This window comes from Parasteatoda tepidariorum, chromosome 6 (assembly GCF_982258835.1).
Source record: "Parasteatoda tepidariorum strain Cologne lab strain chromosome 6, Ptep-v5.0, whole genome shotgun sequence".
In the NCBI taxonomy this organism is placed as follows: Eukaryota; Metazoa; Arthropoda; class Arachnida; order Araneae; family Theridiidae; genus Parasteatoda; species Parasteatoda tepidariorum.
Window position 1 is genome coordinate 93,013,388 of NC_141760.1, and position 20,900 is coordinate 93,034,287.

Sequence of the window (20,900 nt, forward strand, 5' to 3'; positions counted from 1 at the left end):
GTCTATGATGTGTAATAAAAGGAACTATAGTGGTAGATAAGAGTAATAGTAGAAGATATAATGATAGCTATACAGTGGGAGTAATATTTGGAGTTATAGTTGCAGCTAAAGTAGAAGTTATAGTGGGAGCAATAGTAGGATTACAGTGTTAACTATAGTGGGGCTATAGAGTGATTAATAGCCTGAGCTATAGTGGTAACTATAGTGGGAGTTATAGAAGAAGCTATATAGGGAATAAAAGACGCTAAAATGGAAATTATGTGGAAGATTATATAACATACTTAAAATTTGTAAAACGAGCTATATTCTTTAAAATAGATGGACACCTATGTCCCTTTATATATATATATATATATATATATATATATATATATATATATATATATATATATATATATATATATATATATATATATATATATATATATATATATATATATATATATATATATATATATATATATATATATATATATATATATATATATATATATATATATATATATATTGGCATTTTAATTGCAGGCAAAAGTATTTTTTAGTATTTTTCAATTGTATAAGACCGTCGAATAGTTACTACAAATTCTGTTTAATCGTCGGTATTATATTTGTATTAAAATATGAAATCCAAATAGAGTAGTTTGAATTTTTTTTTCGTTCATATTCAAAACTTTATCAATAATTGATTTTTAAAATTAAAAAAAAAGTTAATGATAGATAACTGCTTCTCTTATATCTTAATAATGGCAAATAAGTACAAATTTGTGAAGTTATTGTTGAGAAGTGAGACATGTTAGGAAGAGTTTACTTTTAACGCAGAAAAATACACCCGTGTTCCAGGCTGTATTTCGTGACCATAAATTATTAGAATGGAAAATATAATATTTTATAATTATTTTGAGCTAAATTAATATAAAATATGAAAAAAATTTGAAAAATATGTTTAATTAAAGTTTTTTCATCTTTCTCAAGAGCATAAACAATTTAATAATAACCGCAAAAGTTTGTTATCAGTTGTAAAATATACCCCGTGTTTCTATGCATCCTTTTTTTCATTTGTAATTTGTGTTTACCAATACTTATTAGCAAATATTTTTATTTTCAGGTTCGAGGAGGTTGTGACACAAGGTTAATGAGGAGAAGTATTTCCAAACTGAGGGACATGAACAATAAGAGAAGAGAGGGAGGTGGGGGTGGTGGAGGTGGCGCCACCTACATTTTTAAGGTTAGTTATTTTAATAGAACTTTAACTACTGTTGGTTTTGGTTTCTATTATATCGTCTGAAGATGCCATACCACCTACTGTAGTTTTAATGTGATGGCATCTTCCAAAGTAAAATGGCAACAAAATTTGTGATTTCCTGCCATTTGAAAAGCAATTTTTAATTTATTTAGTTTATAGAAGTTGTGTTATTCTGTGAAACCATAAACAAATTAAAGCGTCTTAGAAACAAAATTCAGTGATTCAGCTTGGCACTGAACTTACATATAGTTGGTACATATAGATCATCGGTACATATAGTTGTTACATCGTTGTTACATCGGTACATATAGTTGTTATCGACAATCATCGATTATTAACGGAAATTATAATCTGAAAATTTTTTTATGTGAAACCGTTTTCCTCTCAGTGTAATTCCATAGGGTTATCAAGTATATTTTATTAAATTTTAAAACTGTTCGTATCATGTGAAAGAATGGTATATGGGTTCATTTGTCAAGCCCAAATTCAATTCTGCTTAATTTAATTTCTGAGGATATTTACACTTCTTTTGTTCTGAAATTTTTAAAATCAATTGTGTCAATTGTCACATAGTAGTAAGTTAAGCTTCTTATAAAATTCGTATTCTGTATTGGGCCGATATTGGCTGAATAATAGTTATAAAATACCGGGTGAATCTGGCAATAGGGTCAAAAATGCGAGTTCTCAATCATTTGATTTTGATTAAAAGGCCGCCTCACCCGTGTGTTTTTTAAAGTGTTGATCTGTTTTAAAACTGTTTGCACAGTATGATGGAATGGTACAGGGGTTAGTGCATTCTAAGATTAAGTGCTACTTTTTGAATCCGAATTTTGGTGATGATAGAAAACTCTTTCGTTTATACTTATTATGCTTTAATTTAAATTTGCTAAATAATTATGTTAATTGACATATAGCATTTATGCTAATACTTCGTACACTTAAACTTCTAATTTCCTCAATTTAACAAAATATTACCCCGGAGATTTTGAACGAAGCAGTTTCGTCAAAAACTGAAGAAAATTTCGAAATTTTTTTTTCTTTACAGTATAGATTACACTAGGGAGCACATCTTGCAAAAACTTGATATTGTTTTATTCGGGAGAAGAGATTTCAAATCTGAAACTAATTTCGCTCTTAAAGCTGCAGATTAGAATGATATTTTTAGTCTATTTCTTGTCTAAATGTACAAATTTAAAAACGTAGTATATAACAAGAGATTACGTAAATGTCACGACAAATTTCCAGGAGAGTTGGGGCACATCATGTGGATAAAAACTGCATAGGAAATCATGTGCCAGGAAATATCTTCGTAGGCGACAAGGGATCTTTCTTCTTATGACCTGTTCAAAAAAGCACACGAAAAACAATTAAGAATAGGGAAACGTCCTTATCTAGCGACGTGTGACGACATTTCCAAGCAAATACATGCACACACACACACACACATATATATATATATATACCGCAGAGCCATTGCGTTATGACCACCCTCCATCTATAACAATGAGCTCTCCCAGGAACAATGTTTTCATGAGGCACATTAGCACCCATAATCCTCATAGAACAATCCCTGACGTCTGTAAGCTACTTGGACATTGTTGCAGACCAGGTTCACCCATTCATGGCAACAGTTTCTCCTGCGGGGGATGGTGTTTACCAACAGGATAATGGAACAGGAGTCATAAGGATCGAATCGTCGAGGAACATTCCAGTGACTTTCAAGTCATGTCTTGGCCCCCAAATTCACCTGACCTTAATCCAATAGAGCATTTGTGGTCCTACTTGGAAAACCAAATTCGTGCTGCCACGCTACCCCCTCGCAATGTGAGGGAATTGCAGGACCAGTTGGTGAGCGCTTGGTACCAGATACCTCAGACTACCTACAGCACCTTGTGGAATCAATGCCACGGCGGGTGCTAGCAGTTTTGAGGGCTAAAGGTGGTCCTACATGTTATTAGCAGGGTGGTCATAATGTAATGGCTCTTCGGTGTATATATATGATAACGTTTTTAAACTCGTACATTTTGACAAAAAAAAAACGAGTAAAAATGCCATTAAGAAGAAAAGAAGCTGGAGCTTAAAGAGAGAAAACGATTTCAAATTTGAAATTAACGATACAAAAGTTTTTAAGATCTGTAAAAAAAACTCAAGCAACAGAATGCAAAGGAACTTTTCTGAGTGTAATTCATATTTGTTTTATTAATGAAAGAAACTAAAACCAATGCTAGCTAATTCTGTTTTTATTTAGATAAACCTATCATTCTCCAATGTAAAACGCATACGTTTTTTATAAAAGAAAAATAATTACACGCACATTTTATAAATGAAAGATAAATTGACGTTAGATTCGGTAATTGAATTCTATAAAGTGAATGAAATCTAATGAAGCTAAGCATCGTCTCTGAAATTGCGTACAGTTGTAATTTACATCTTTCAAGCAACAAATTAAGAGTATGAAATAATACGAGGAAATAATAGTCAAAGAGAACGAAAGGAAATAGTTGTAAAAGTGCCAAATGAAATATATGAAACGAAATCGTTTTCTATTGTCGCGCTAATAGCTTATTCGGTTATTAAATCTTGTAGAACTAGTAAATAAACCTAATTGCATATTTCGCTCTGGAGTTATTATAATGAGTATTGATTTCTCATTTAGAGTTTGATAAAGTCACTTGTATTTACAATTTAATTTAATTATTTAACAAATGGTAATAACGTTCCTTTCTCCGATAGTTGGCTTAGCCATTTTGGCATCTTTTTAAGTATTTTTTTTTTCACGTAATAAATTTGTTAACTGTATGGAAGATTGATTGTAAAAGTGTAAGTTTTTTGTGATGCGTCTTTTTCCGGTACTTAATTCTATTTTAATCTTTTCCTTGGCAACCGGGATTATAAATGCAAAGTCAGATTAGAGGAACTTAAGTCGAAGGCAATTTTGTGGGGAGTCTAATTTTGGAAAAAACTTTCTTTGGTTCTTATTTCGGTTTGTGTTCTAGGTTCTTTGGCTTGTGTTTTGTTAAGAGAAGTCTTTGATTTTATAAAAATTATTTGGACAAATATTTATAATTATGTGAACAAAAATTATTATTTGTACGGATACTATTACATTCATACAAACAACAACTTATTACAAAATTAATTTATTAAATTTAACATTTTTGATTGCTTGTTTGATTTAAACCATTGAAAAATCGTCGTTAATTAATGAATTACATTGGAGAACAAAATTTTCATTGCATTAATACAAATGCTTATCTAATTCGGGTATGAGAATTTCCAATCTGAAATTAGTTTTGCTACAAAAGCCACAGATCATCTGTTAAATTACATGTTTCGTCTTTTTTTTTCTGTCGGAAAGTACAAGTTTAAAAAAGTTCTATTTCACCGGGGATTGTCTAAATCTTGCGAATAACTTCTAGGAGAGTTAGAATACATCATCAGGATCCAAATTGCGCATGAATTCATGCCCAAAAATGTCGTCATACGCCACTAGAGACACTTCTCTATTATGAACTGTCCCTTCGTTTGCTTCTGAACAGGTCAAAATAGTAAGTGCCCATAGCCTCATACGAGGACATTTCAGGAAATGAGTTCTTATGTAATTTTAATCCTGATAACGTGCCTTTACTACCCTAGAAGTTTATTGCAGCATTTATGCGACTCTCTGTTGTATACAACGTTCTTAAACTTGTTCATTTTGTCAAAAAATTTGACTAAAAATGTCCTTTTGAAACAAAACTGTAGCATGGAAGTAGATACTGATTGCAGATTTGAAATCGGTGACGTCAAAATATCCAAGATCTGTTACAAAATCTCACGCAAGAGAAAATAAAACAAAGAGAGTTTTGTTCTTCTGTGTTATCAAATTATATTTTGAGCGAAAGCGAAATGATTTAGCTAAGATGATTTTGACGGAACGATTTTTTTTTGGAAAAGTGAAAAGTAAATTGAAAAAATAACGCAAAAGTATGTAATTTATCAATTGCAATAGTTCCCTATAGTTCGTGAGTACTAATTTTAAAAAAAAATCCCGTATTTAGAGGTTTATGAACGAGGGTGCGTGTTGTATTTTGATATCTAATGAATTATTAAGTGATTATGCTAACTTTGAGCATTTTGTAGCCATATATAAATGTTGAATTTTTTTCTTTAACTTTTATGTTTTAATATAAAACTTTTTAGTACTTATAAAATACTTTAAAATATCCACGGATTTTAAAAAAGAAGTAATAATATTAACTAGGAGGCTCCGCCCCCTGCTCGCTAACGCTCGCCAACCCCCGATAATTGCTACGCAATCCTATGTGGTTCACGCCGTGAACCATGGCTCGCTGCGCTCGCTCGCCAATGAACACAATGTTCTAGCACAAAGACATAGTATATTATCATCAAAGACATAGTATTGTACTTATGTAGAAGAATTCTATCAATGTTCTTGTTGGCTTTTAAAAAAGTATATTAGCTATTTCGATTGTGCATGGTGAAAAAACCAAAGCATTTGCTAAATGAAAAACAGATTAGCAAAATAAATTATCAAATATTGCAGTTACTCACCTAAATTCAACTAAATGTGTATAATAAATTAGTTAATGCTAGAAATTCTGAAAGTTTTAGAAAAAAATTTATTATTTAAAAATATAAACTTCAAACACTAACTTTTCCTTGTGAGATAATAACCCTCAAAAAGTCTTTCATTTTCAAGAACACAAAAATTTGTTTTATCGCCAAATGAAATATTTTTTGGTGATCAGCATTATTGAAATCAATTTCTGTATTAATTAACATTTGTGATAAAGTACATAACATTTAAGAACAAAATAAGGATGTTTTACATACAATAAATTAAAATGCATGCCTTTTAGCATTACCCGAGAAATACCACGTGGAGGTCGCCATGTTGCATTTCTAATCGGGGAGTTTTGATTTTGGCAGTTCCCCTTGCCTACTGCCAATAGAAGTTTCAATTAAATTTTTTCCAAAAAACATTTTTTTCTGCAAAGCTCTAAGAAATTAACACTAAGCATTTAGAATTTCTTTGAAAACACAATTATAGATTTGGCATCTTTAAGCAATTAAAAACTTGTTTAGTCAATACTAAACTGATTTTCTCAAAAGTCTGACCTTGTGACTTATTTATAGTCATGGAGAAGGCCAGCCTAATTAATTCCTAATTGAGTTTAAATTAAATATTATCATGTTTTTAGGGCAGGAATCTGAATTGAACAACCTGATAATGCTCACTCTGGTTATTGTTTCCGTTTTTAAAAGCGCTATATGTTGAGCCACCTCATGTGACCTTTGCCATGTGACATTTTTAACAGCAATCATTGGTCGATTTTCTAACGTTGCCATTCGGGGAGTTGTAATGAGGCTTTTTTTTGGTGCCGTGTAAGAGAAATATATATATAGATGCTTTTGGGATTCGGTGGAAAGTTCAATAGATTATGAGGAGTCATAGCTGGGCTTTACAAAAATCCAGAGTCGGAGTTGAATGTGGAATCAATCTAATAAAAAATAGAGTGACGTGGAGTTTGTGTCCATGGCTCTGTTTGCAATACTAAAATAAAATAATTTGTGTTTGTTGTAGTGTTTTAACATTTAATAACGAATGCACGAAAATTTATACCGAATAAATTTGAAAGGTGTCAGTTTTAATACCTTCATATGTTTATAAAAAGAAATAATTCAAACAAAGCATCTTACACTCTTTGAAAGTTTAAATTCAGATTTCAGAGGAAATTCGAAATTAATATTCAGTATTACAACATGGCCCTATATCTCACCGTAATATTGACCCATAGTATTCTAACTGGGCCAAGTATTATAATACCGGGAACTAGTGTACCCTACCAAAGGAAATAATTATAGGCTTAATGGAGGGCTCACAATGAGGCACTATAGGTTACTATGTATGTATATATATAATAGTGAGTTGAATAGTGTTAAAATGAGGAAATTTGAAGTCAATATTCTGTGCTACAATATAGCTCTATATCTCCCCCTAATATTGTCCCATAATATTTAAACTGGACTACGTATTATATTACCGGGCAGTTGTGTACCCTATCGGAGGAAATAATTGTAGGCCTAATAGGGGTCATACAATGTGGCTATTAGTTTTATCTAAGTTTATTTTAGTTTATTAAAATATAATTAACTATTAGTCTATTATTTAATTTATTATGTTATTTAATTTATTATAACTCTAGAAACGAAATACTTATTTTTAAGATGAATTTGAGTAGCAACAATGTTTACCTTATAGGAATATACGAAACGAAAAAAAGTAGTACATACCAGTTATTAATTAATTTTTTTAAAACATCGTTTTAAGTAACATCTCTCCAACTAGATTAAGTGATATTTTTAAGTGAAGTTATATGGCAACTCATAAATTATGTTTTCCTCCATACAATATTTCAATCATGTAATGTTTTCAGATTGACGATATGACAAATCAGAGAATTCCATTGGCCATTGCTGCAGGGGGTGGAGGCTTGTCTTCTAAATTGCCAATGGATGATAATACTGCAAATATCTCACCACATGGTCTGATGCCCAATAGTTCTATTTTACCCATCAACGGCTATACTGGATCAGGAGCGGGTAAATTTATCATTTTTATTTTAAAATTTGCTACATTTTTACAAGTGTTATTCGATTATACGTAAATGGACCACAACCTTAAGACTGACTTTCAAAAGGCCCCGTCGTCATTTGAAATTATACTTTTTGCGATTATGCTTTTTTTTAATAACTGCTGTGAGTTTGCAACTGTTACTCATGTCCGTTAGGTAAATTTTAGCCTATCGAAGGAGCGCAAAACGTTAATATGGAGAAAAGCCACAGTTTTGAGAAAATGAAAAACGTTTGTGGTATATTTTTTTCGAATATTTTTTATAAACTTACCCTAATATTACCCCAATTAGGATCTAAGCCATTACACAAGATCTAATTTATAGAGAAACTTTAGCCTACTTTTCATTAGGATGTAAGCTTTGAGTACATAAGCAATACATGCGATTATCCAATTTTCTGAAAAATTTCAGCCATGGTTCGAGTAGAACTTTTAAAATGAAATTTAAAGCTTATATCCTAATTTTTTGCAAGGTAAAGAGAACAATTCTTACGAAATATTACTTTAATTCCTGCGTTTAAACTCAACGAAATCTTCTTTTTATGAAACAAAATGTTTAGCTTAATCTTTTTTACGGTAAAAAGAGTTCTGTTTTTAAAAAAGAAATGGAGTGAGCTTTAATAAAACAAATTCTTTGAAATAAAATTTAAAGTAACTTTCATCTTAGAACAAGAAAACATTCTCAAAATTCCACTTAAATAAATGTGCATTTAAATTTTTGCGTTGCGATTACTTTAAAAGTGTAAAGAAAACTACTTTACGAACTAGTTCCACTAGAAGTGTGAAAGAAAAAATATCTGCGCATATCTAAATGAACACAACGGAAGCGTTTTTTAAAAAACAAGAATTTTAACTGCCCCGCTGACTGTAACTTGAAATAAACTGAAACAGAATCAAAAATTTGTTTCCAAATGTAAATGTGTTCATTTCATCGTAAGTGGAGATGCTTTTGTTATAATTTTAGAACGAAAATACAAAAAATGAAATGTTTTATAAAGGCCTGTTGGGTTTTTCGTTCGAAACTGATTTTAAAAAAGAGTTAACATATTTTAACTGTATTGGATACTTCAATTTTGGTTACATAAAAGTTTTTGTTTTTTCTATTTTCAAAATTTATTTATGATTTTTTTTTCCTCTAAAAGCTTTATTTTGTCGAAGCATTTTTTAACTATTACAAGAACAATTTTATTTTATATTAACTAATTGGAATAATAATTGTTGATTGCAAATTTTGGAAACACCTGGCATTATTTTTGTTTTATTTGAACAGTTTTTAACTATTACAAAAACGATTTCATTTTATATGAACTAATTAGAATAATAATTGTAGATTACAATTGGCGTTATTTTTGTTTTATTTGAACAGTTTACAAGAACAATTTCATTTTATATTAACTAATTAGAATAATGATTGTTGATTTGAAATTTTGAAAACACTTGGCATTATTTTCGTTTCATTTGATTATTTATTATTTAATAACTTAAGTAAATAAACTATTTAGTTTTTTAAAGAGCGGCTAAGCAAGTAAATTTAACTGAAAAATAAAATAAAATGTTTAAAGACCATTTTTTTCTAGTACAATAAAATGGAGAAAATAATTCAATTTTCGCTTAACCAAATAAACGGGGCGTATAATGATATATATCATGACAAATGTGGTCCCATTTTAGATATTACTTTTTTTATGTACATCATATATCATATATATGTGGTCCCATATAGGTATCATATACTTCAATTATTTCATAAATTTATAATTATTTCTAATCATTCCAAATTCTGTTCTAATTAAATTAAATTAGCTATTGAATTTTCATCCCATTTCATAGAAAACAAATAATAAATACTTCAATTCTTTTAACAATAAAGGCAACATTAACTTTTTATTCAATACAAGTTTATAATTAATTGTGATTCAATGCCACGGCAAAACGAACATCAAAATCTATTTTTAATCTTACATTTTTTTCTCTGCTATATATTTTTAACCACAAAAATATTATGCTTGCAGGGTTATATTAAATCCAAATTATCTTTTTTTGATTAATTTGTAAGCCAGATAATTTAAAATTTAATGTTAGGAATGCGGTGTTGGCTTAATTTTTGGCAGTATAAATTCTCGATAATTCGCCAATAATGGATCGCTTTTCACGCTTCTAAATGTTGGTTTGGAATCACACATGAACTTGGATTTTAAAAATGTTGGCGAAGGGATTTGGGGTTTCTGAATTTCTCATGATCCTTCAGTCCGACAGTTAAAAATGTTACAAAATTAATAAGAATGAATGTTAGGAACTGTCTTCCTCTCCCTAAGAAGAATTGCCTGATGATTTACTAGCATAATATTTTTTAAGTTTGCAGCTGTGGCCATATTTATGATCTTTTAAAATAATTTCTTTATATTTTGATCATCTCTCATCTATATAATGCCAAAGCAATGCATGGGATTACGTTATCTGACACAATAGAATGGCTCCTTCATATTTGGTTTGACAAAAATCAAATATTTTGCTCTTCTTTAGTTTAGAAAATGTTATTTTATTTAATTATTTTCTTTCCTTAGTTTATGGAAAGTATGGAATTTCGATAGGAGATAAAAATAGCTAAATAATTTGCTTGGAACATATAAAAAAAAACAAATGTAACTTCTATTGGCACTTGTTAAAATTTGATCACTTAATCGAAATAGATCTGAATCGATCGAAAAAAGTCATAATTTTCCTATAATGAAAATATCTAGATGGCGATAATATAGTCAGAAATCTCTTCTGTACCTGTCACAAAACGGTAGAAGCTTTTATACTCGGAAAAAAACAGAAGTGTTATTTGGACATATTTGTTACTTAGCAAGTTTGACGGAATGCCGATTAGCAATAAATTCCTTTTGGCGATAATAATGTGATAAATTCTGCTAGTAGCGATCAGGAAATTTAGGAAACTAGTATCGTCTTGCAGAACAAAGCTGTAGTTGAAATTTGAGAGCTATGGCTCATCTTAAAGCTCTCGGAATAAATAATTGATTATAAGTTGATTTGGTGACGAAAGAACGATAAAATTTTCTTGTATCGCTCAGGGAAAGATTGAAGCATGCATTTTCATAAAGGCACAGAGCACAAAAAAGATTTAAGTGCCTTAGCTAATTGAAAAGTAATCGAAATTTCTGTTTCAAGATTCCATAGATACAAACTCAAAAGCGGGGTAATAAAACTGTTAAATGAGTGAACAAGAGCAACATTTGCCGAAAATGTTGAAATAGAAGTACTGTTTTCTTTTTTATTTTTATAAACCAAGGCTGAACTTGATTGTAACAGATTGTATACAGGCTTGCTCATTATCTAAATTTAAACTGGCGACTGATCCAGTGGCCGCTACTAACCTAAGAAATCAACCTAATTGTTTGCGCCACACAACATATAAAATATTGACATTTCAGAGATGTTTTCTTGTTGCCTTGGCAACAAAAGAATAAAAGAAATCATATTTAGTAGTTTAACTTAATTGGTACATTAATGCTCTGAAGACTTGTTTTTATTGTACGAGTCAGTGGAAAAAAAAAAGGTCTGTTATTTATTTTGGAAGTACGATATACTGGATAGTATCAAAATTATAAATTAAGCATCAGTAGGCTTGGAATGATAAACAGGATTTTGATGATGTAAAACAGCAGTTCCCAAATGGTATTCCGTGCAGCCCTAGCATTCCGTGGGATGATGTAGAGTTAAAGGAGTTCGGAGAGATAGAATTTTTAACAGTTTTTTTCAAAGTAATTAAACCTTAAATTATATTTAAATTCAATAAATTTATTATTTACTTAATATTTTGGTTGTCTTTAAAAAATTATTTGAAGTAAAAAGAAAATGCAAAAGTAAAGAGTTTTTTTTTTTTTCAGAAAATATAATTTTTCTAACAACAATGTATTGAATAAATTATGAAAAGGACTTCCATTTATAAAAAAAAAATGCATAAGCAATTCCTGTCGCGCTTTTATTATCAAAATAAGATAACTAAATATAATAGTAACGAAATGTATTAATAACGAAATATTATGTTTCCCTATAATAACTATGTTTAACGTTTATAGCAGTTTTTCTTTTTTCTTTCTTTTTTTCAACAAAAACCTAAATTCGGCTTTTTATATTAATTTTCTGGTCATGTTTATACACCAAAAACAAATTCATAAATAGACTATATTCAGCTCCAGAACTGCGAATTCAAATGTCGGACATAACAACCAATTTAAGATCATTAATGATAAAACGATGAAAAAACTATATTTCTCTTATTTTTATTTTTTCACGTTTTTTCACGTTTTTCAAACATTTTATGTATAATAGAACTGCCGACAAGATTCTGAGTTTAAGACTATTAACCAACTCCGTAGGCTTGTAGTTTTGAATCTAACCCAGAAGACAGGCGAACTCCTAGATCAAGCGTTGGGACAAACTAGCCTTTGTGGAGAGGAGAACCACGAAAACTTAGACCGACGGCAGCTGGGATTCGAACCTAGTGCACCTCATTGGGAAGCAATCGCCCTTTCGCATGAATAAGTTTTTCATACTTTATTTATAAAGTCGGGGTTCCACAGGAAGAAGGTATTTTGTGGCTTTGGAATTATACGATGTATCAATTGCTATTAAATAAAACAATATTTCTTTCAAACTATCGGCATTACTTTAGATATTTTCATTAATTATTTTACTACAATATAAAAAAGAAATAAAGCTGCATAAGTAAATAAAGACATATCTTACTAATTTTAGTATGCTTTAGGCTTTAAATTTTTCCTTGGATTTTTAAAGTTGAATTGAAAGAGACTAATCCCTACGTTTTGTACGATTTCCTTGCTATTTATAGATAATACAACAAAAGTACCTTGAGTTTGTGAATAAGCACTTTTAAAGATAAATAAATTTTCAAAATTTATAGCCGTAAGTGGATTGTGATTAAATCAATTTTATTGAAAAAGTAGTATAATACTTTGAAAATAAATAAATAAAGGAGAAATTGAAAATTTTTTAGTTCTTCGGAAACACAAAGATTATATACCTTAACTATTCTCTCGTTTTAGAAAATAGCTTTTTAGGAAAAAAGTATTAAGAATCAAAAAGGTTTATTTTTAGAAGAGTAAGTCATTAAAAATTCACAAAGAAAGATTAAAATTTTCGAAAATTGGATTTTTTTTAGCACCTACGCAAATTTCTCCGTAATGGGAACTCTTCCTAAAGAAAAGCGCTGTTCTTGTATGTCATTATTAAAATTAAGGATTTGTTCTTTCTAAGAAAACTTTAATTCCAAGAAAAGTTTTTAAAAAAATTTCAAGCTATGAATAAAATATTACTGCTTTAATTGAAAAGTGTAATGTTTTGCGAACGAAATAGGAGACCAAGTAAACATAATTTTGGAAATTAGTTTGGAGCACCTTATTTATTTATTTTTATATCGATTAATGTATTTTTGGCTTGTAAGTACGTTTTTCAATTATCGTTTCTATTGAATTGATTATTTGGGCATTTTTAATTTAAAGAAATGTTAACTCGAAATTTAAAAATATAAAAAAGAAATTATTCATTTGATAGGAAATAAAAAATTAATTAATTAATAATTTTAATAAGGGACTCGAGCTAAAAATTCCAACTTTTCTTTGCTCCAAAAAGAATTATATATTTAATGCAGCTAATAACTTCTGTTAATAAAAAATATCCTTTCATTACATCAGGGACAGATATAGGCATTTTGAGATTTTTCGTTTCTATAATAAATTTGCAATTCGATAATTGAAATTTCAACATATTTTCTCATCTTTATAATGATTTTTTTTAAAAATTTTTCTCATAAAGCATGATTTCAGAGAACGTATAGAATATGCGAAAGTTTAAGTTATCTTTTACCTGAGTAAATGGAGTAATAAGAATTTAACATTTTGTTTAAATGTAAATAAAACTGATAATAACTGAAGTCGAAAGTTTCTTAAAAAATTTAACAAAAATAGTAGCTCACGATAATCTTAACTGCATTTAAAAAACATTTTAGTGTTATTGATAATAAAATCATAACAAATACAATATTAATAATAATGAATAATATTATTTATGAAGTTCTCTGATAAAGGTAGTGCTTTGCCCATAACTACGATGAATCTACATTTATGTACAATATTTAAATAAATGCGGGTGACTTAATGAACTTAATAAAAAAATTACAATGCTTTATAACTAACTTACTTATACAGAACTACAGCCCGCTGTGAGTATTGGTATGCCGAACAATACCGTTCCAGACTTTCCAATTTTTGGCTTTAACTTCCAGTTTTTCACATTCAATCTTTGGTGGTATTTTCCAACTATCTCTTTTTGGGGCTTCCTCTTGGTCACGAGCTCAAAGATTTTCCAATGCAAATGTTTTCTTAGATTTTTATTAACATTTAAATTTTCAGTGCGTCCCGACTAAATCAAATGAAATCTTGAATCGTAAAGTATGGATTTTTTAGATGATTATAAAGAATGTAATTTTAAATGACGAAATACAAAATTTGAACGAAATCGGCCAAATCGTTCCTGAGATATTGAATTTAAAAAAGGCCGTATTTCAAAAATTGAATTCCTCAGGAACTATTCAACCGATTTCGCTCTAAATTTATATTTTTTCACGTAAAATTACGTCCTTCAAATGATGTAAAAAATGTATGCCTTACAATTTTTTAGGATATATAAATTTTATAATTATATATAAAAAATTTCAATTCGCTTAAAAAAATCTCGAGTAATGGAGAAATACGCAAAAAATAAAATTAACATTAAGGGGCTCGAACTTTGGACCGCTCTCCTCACCAAACTGTTGGGACCGTATTTCCCAGATAGCGACTACCCTCAATAATTTTGGGGTTAAAAATAAGAATTCCTCGAGAAAAAAAGGCATGTTTATTCAGAGAAAATACATTTTTTTGTCTGATTTCGTAACTTAATTAGCATTTTGAGGTCACTTTTGAGGCCCTTGAATCATTGAGTTCTAGAACGTGAAAATCCGATTATTAGATCAAAGGTTATTCAGGGTGGTCCGTTTTTTATTTCGCACACTGTACATGCACTTTTTTGAAGCTTACTTGAAAAAAAAAATAGGCACTTTTATGACATTTTTCTTGAAAATAATAAGATCGTTAGGGGGTTAAGTACATATTTAAAATTGGACTTTTTGTACATAGATTTATCCTTGTAACTTCTGAAACGTAGTTTGATAGTCTAAGAATAGGTGTCGTTAGATTCAGCGTCGGAAAATATGTAGGAAAAACAATGCCTCATTTGTAGTATGTAAGCTTCTCCCACCTCTATTTCTTTTTTCTATTTTAAAGAGAAACTTTTGCCTACTGTGGTATGCCGATATCTTTTGAACAAATTTGAAGCTGCTTGCTGTAACCATATGGGTCATTCTCACGAAAACTGTCATTTTTTCAGTTCATAAAATCCCAAAAAAGTAAAGTGAATAAAAAGCTATGAAACTTTTTATATTAATAGAAATATGTAATGGCATTATAAAGAAAGTATATATCCTATAAATTATACTTAATATTTAAATTAGTTAATTTTTTAAATAATTAATTTATAATTAATTAATTTATAATAATCAATAATTAATTTATAATAATCAATAATTAATTTAATAAATAATTTAATTAATTTAATAAATAATTTAATTAATTTAATAAATAATTTAATTAATTTAATAAATTAATTTATTAATTTTTTAATTTATTTTTCAAGTTAATTAATAAGTATATTAATTATTTTCACTATTTAAAAAGTGAGGGAATGACGCTAATAGTGAGGGAATGATATTTTATTTTAATACATGTTTTTATCTAAGTTACATCTACCTAAAGTTTGAAAATGATAACATACTAAGTATATCTAATATTTATTATAATTTAGTCTTATATATTTAATAGTTTTTACAGGTTTGGGAAATAAAATAGGCTGGCACGATTGAACAAAAAAAAATTGATAATATACTCATCTTGAATCATTCCCTCACTTCAGCGTCATTCCCTCACTTTATACACTAGTGAGGGAATGACGAATTCAATAAAATTTAAAAATAACAGTTAGGACTAATTAATTTCTGAAGTCAATCACATACAATTATATTCATACAAGAAAGCAGCATATAATTATCCACTTTCTCGATGAAGTTGTATTTTATTTTACTCTAAAAAATGACATGAGGGAATGACGAATGTAAAAATTTTTACCTGGTTTGATTCATTCAAATTTATTCCACAGCAAAGCTTCTTTAAGTTGAAGATGGAAACATACTGCAATTTTGTTATTCTAAGAAGATTGCAGGTGATTAGAACGTTGTTGTGAGGGAATGACGCGAAACACTGGGGACAAAGTTTAAAATAGTGCTGTGTTAATATTTTTATCAGAAATTAAATTTAAAATTGATTTTCTGAATTCTATATTTCAGTATACTGAAATAAAAAACACGAATTTGTAAAAAAAAAAGAAAATTTATTTCAGAAACAATTTTTTTCTTTTTTTAATTCAGCAGTGGGGACAAGTGAGGGAATGACATATTGGTATATTTTAATTACCTAAAATAAATAAAAAATAAAAATTGATAATTTTATTTTTATTCTTTTGTTAGCTTGCATTCTGAAGGACACTTTCCCTGAATTTTTTTTTTCGTAAGCTGTAAAACAAACATAAAATATACTGGGGACATGAAAATGACTGTTTTTGTGAGAATGACCCATATAGAGACAGTGATTAAGATCTCGTTAATTAAAGTGTTAATTTAATTACCACTTTAATTACTCTCGTTAATTAAAGTTGAAGTAGCACTAGTTGAGGATAGTAGATGTAATAATATTACAGATATAAAAACACAACTATGTTAGATTGGGATTATGAGCTGGCAAAAATTCGAATGCAATTACGGCAATGGATAGATTACTATGCTTTTAGGTTTCACTATTTACAGTGCTAGCGTGAACTATATCATCATCTCATCACTGTTTGACCTGCCGTAAGAAATTTTCATTAGCATCATAATGAGCACAACAGCTCAGTGTGGGTCATGGCCTTCTCCAGAACATTTCCCTATGTAGTTCTCTTTGTCGCCAGATCTTGAAATTTCAATACTCAAATGGCTGTAAACGTTGGCTTAATGGATCGAAAGATTTAAACGCTCTTCTGCTCAGCTATCAATTGGTTAATATTCGAAAATTTTACGTTTTGGGCTAGCAGTATCTAAATGGAGCACCCCGGTGACTCGGTCGAATCAGACGTCGCTTGTACCCTTGGTGGAGAGCTGGGGCTCGTGAGATCGAGTCTGTCGGCCAACAAACAACCTGCGTGTATCCGCAATAAGGTGCAAGCTAAATTTATTGCCGCTGAATGTCCTCTCATTGCTTGTGGAGTAGAAGTTTGGCGAGAAGGGTAACAGCCAAGGCGTTGTTAATGTCATCTGACCAGGGTCGAAACTATATGGCACTTCCATAATGCCCGTGAACAAAGATAGAGCCACCCTGAGAACTAGGCTCAATACTTGACCGTGCATGGGCTATGCCACCTGCATCTAAATGGAAGTGCTCCTGTGCCCCAAGCGGTTAAGGCTTCACTTACTCCACTGGTAGAGAAATGGAGGTCGTGAGTTCGATCCTGACAGCCGATTAAACAACTTCTGTGGGTATGCAACAAGGTGCGTACTAAATCTGTCGTGGTTAAAAGTCTTCTGGTTTGTTACGATGCAGAAGTTAGGAGAGAGGGATACTAAATCAGATACAGTCAACGTCGTCTGAGATGAGAATCATTTTGTAAACTTCTCATAATTATGTAAACTTTTGTATTAATAGGAGATTTTCATGGTCATATTTCTCGTGAATTTCCAATTCCAGCAAATTTACAAAAGTGGATTCGAATATTACTTTTAAAGGAAAAAAATATTCGAACATTTCAACTCAACCGTTCATAAAATATTCATTAAGTACAGCATCCCGTTGTTCTCCAAAGGGATCATGGACATTAAGGCTCCGCAATATCCAAGTAGCGGCACGGATGGCAATGTGGTCAGCATTGTTAAGCCTGCGTCAGGAACCACAGCTTTAACCACTGTGTCATTTAAAATGTTAAAAAAAAAATTTCAAAGGATTTCTATTTTTAAGTTTAAACAAATCAGCATCTTACATAAATATTCAATAAACTGAGTCTTCACGTTTTAAAGCTCGTCGAATGCCCTCCAGATTTATTTTAAGCCAAAGTAAACAACGATAATTAGTACGTAAGTAAAAGGAGTTATATTTTTCGTCAGTAACTATAATTATCTTAACTCTAAAACAATAAGCGTTAAAAAGCAGTTGTTGTTTTTTTTAAGAAAAAATATCTAAGTTCTTAAAATTATTTAATTTGTAATGCATTTTGAGGATAGGTATATAAATAATAAAACAAAACTTGTCTCTTATTTATTTCTGAGAAGTGAAATTACATAACAAGTAAAAAATTAGTAATTCAGCAAGGGAATCTTGAATCAAAAGAATAAGTAACTACAATTATCTCCTAAAATCACTATTGGAACAAAAATGAAGCAAGGTTAACTAAAGAAATAGCATTTACTTTTCTCTAGACAGCCTTAGGCAACTCATTTTAAGCAACTTATATTTAAAAGTTAAACTATTCAAAATAATTGGGATTAACCTAAAAGATATTATTTGAACTAAAATTAGTTCAAATTATAAGTATAGTGTTAAATTGCTTTTTGCCTTCTTTTCTTTTGCGTAAAAAATAAAATTCACGTTAAATTTTACTTTCTAAAACAATTAACTAGGTTATAAATTTATTATTCCTATCACTACGCAGGTTTTTCTAAAGCTATATGATACAAACAAAATTGTGAAACATTTTTCTTACAGAAAATAAATGTTTTTCTCAATCAATAAATTTATTTTTAGGATAAAAAAATCAATGCCATAAGTACATTGTGAAAATCTAAGTACAAGGCACAAGATAAGAAAAGAACACTTAATAACTTCTGAACTAGGGATCGGATTTTCATGTACAATTTAAATACTAATTCTAAAAACGCAAATTAGTTCAGGATGGCAATTTTAAGCTATGAAGCCGCTTTCTCTTTAACAACAATTTTTTTCTTCATTATTGACCCTTCAAAACATGAGAAATAGTCACAATCTTAACAATGAACAAGCTAACATTTAAATGTCTAATTATTTGTATTAAATAAAACAGAGACCAAACAAGAAAAGTAAGAAAAACAATAATCAGTATTATTTACTGCGCTTAAGCGGCAAGTGCGTAGAACTCACAAAATGAGTTAAAAAGATAGAAAAAACAAGGAAAATGATGCAAAATTATCTTAAAGGAGACGAAAAAAAATATTAAAAAGTGTTTTTAAAAAGTATTTACTAATTTAAAAAGTTTTTAAATTAAAAAAAAAAGAAAAATAAAATAAAATCAGGAAAAATATAATTTTGTCATCAGCTCACACGATTATATCGGAAAAAAATAGTGCTATCTGATATTCTATTAATATAGCCAAACTAAAATATATCAATACAATAGTGTAAAGGGCACCAAAAAAATGAAACGAAAATAAAACTTATTGAGCAAAAAATGTACAATAAAAATAAATAATGCAAAATAAAACAATCAAGCAAGTAAACTAAAAATTCAAGAAAATAAAGAATAATACTCTTAATGTAATATGTAAAGTTAGTAGCTAATTCAAATGTACTTACACTTTCAAATATTTTTCAAAATTGACTTTTATTTATTATACTATGCAATATTAAGCACTATTTTTTCGGATGTAATCGAGAGAGCTGATGACTAGATTATAACTTTTCCTTATTTTGTCTTATGTTCCAATGATATTTGAATTTCAAAAAAAAAATTAATTTTTGAATATTGCTTTCTTCTTCTTTAAAAAATCTTATATATATATATATATATATATATATATATATATATATATATATATATATATATATATATATATATATATATATATATATATATATATATATATATATATATATATATATATATATATATATATATATATATATATATATATATATATATATATATATATATATATATATACTGTTCGAATTAATTGGGACAAATGAAAAAAAAGTGATTTATTGAAGCTTTAGCTTTTAATCATTACATACCTTAAGTTACATTGATACATGTCTGTATTAATATGAAGTATGTCCTCCTTTATCAGATATGACTTCAAGAACACGTTTTGGCATTGATTCCACTAGTGTAGCGTACATGTTCTTGACTTCATCGTCGTAGAACCATACTTGAATAGCACTTTTTATCATTTGTTCTGCTGTCGTGCAATTCATCTTGGCTAAGCGATTTTTTAGAATATGCCACAGGTTCTGAATGGGATTTAGGTCTGGTGAATTACCAGGCCAATCAAGCACTTTTATTTTGTTTTCTCGCATAAAATTCTGGACCAGTTTGGAATTGTGACAAGGGGCCAAATCATGTTGAAATGTTCCGTCGAATGTTTCTATGAATGGAACAATCCTACTATGTAATATATCGATGTATTTGGCAGAATTCATCATGCCTTTTAGAGGCACTAAGCTTCCAGTGCTATTTGTTGTGAAGAAACCCCAAAACATTTGTTTAGAAGGGTGTTTTACAGTCTGTTGGATATGATCTGGTCTCAGACTTTCGCCTTCACTTCGTCTAACTACCCTTGATTTGTGTCCCTGCACAAATAAATGTGTTTCATCACTGAAAACCACTTTCTTCCAGTCATTTACAGTCCATTTTTGGTATTTTCTGGCCCATGCTAAACGTTTTTTCATCATTTTCTGAGTTAGAAATTGTTTTTTCCTTGGTCTTCTTGCTTTACGTCCAACTTCTTGAAACTTTTTTCGTACTGTTGAAGTACTCACATCAACACCACAATCCAATAAATCCCTTCAGAGGTCTGTGCTTGTCTTTCTTGGATTAATTTTACTATTTCTTATTAGACTTTTATCA

At 29.4% G+C, this 20,900-nt stretch overlaps 1 protein-coding gene across 1 annotated transcript in view; it reads left to right on the plus strand.

Annotated features, from left to right (window-relative positions):
- LOC107456001 (leukocyte tyrosine kinase receptor) overlaps positions 1 to 20,900 on the plus strand; it is a 230,635-nt gene that overhangs the window by 104,986 nt on the left and 104,749 nt on the right. Inside the window, exons 13-14 of the mRNA XM_087166185.1 lie at positions 1,106 to 1,225; positions 7,684 to 7,849. Of these exons, the coding sequence (XP_087022311.1) occupies positions 1,106 to 1,225; positions 7,684 to 7,849 (286 nt within the window). The remainder of the gene's footprint in view (positions 1 to 1,105; positions 1,226 to 7,683; positions 7,850 to 20,900) is intronic.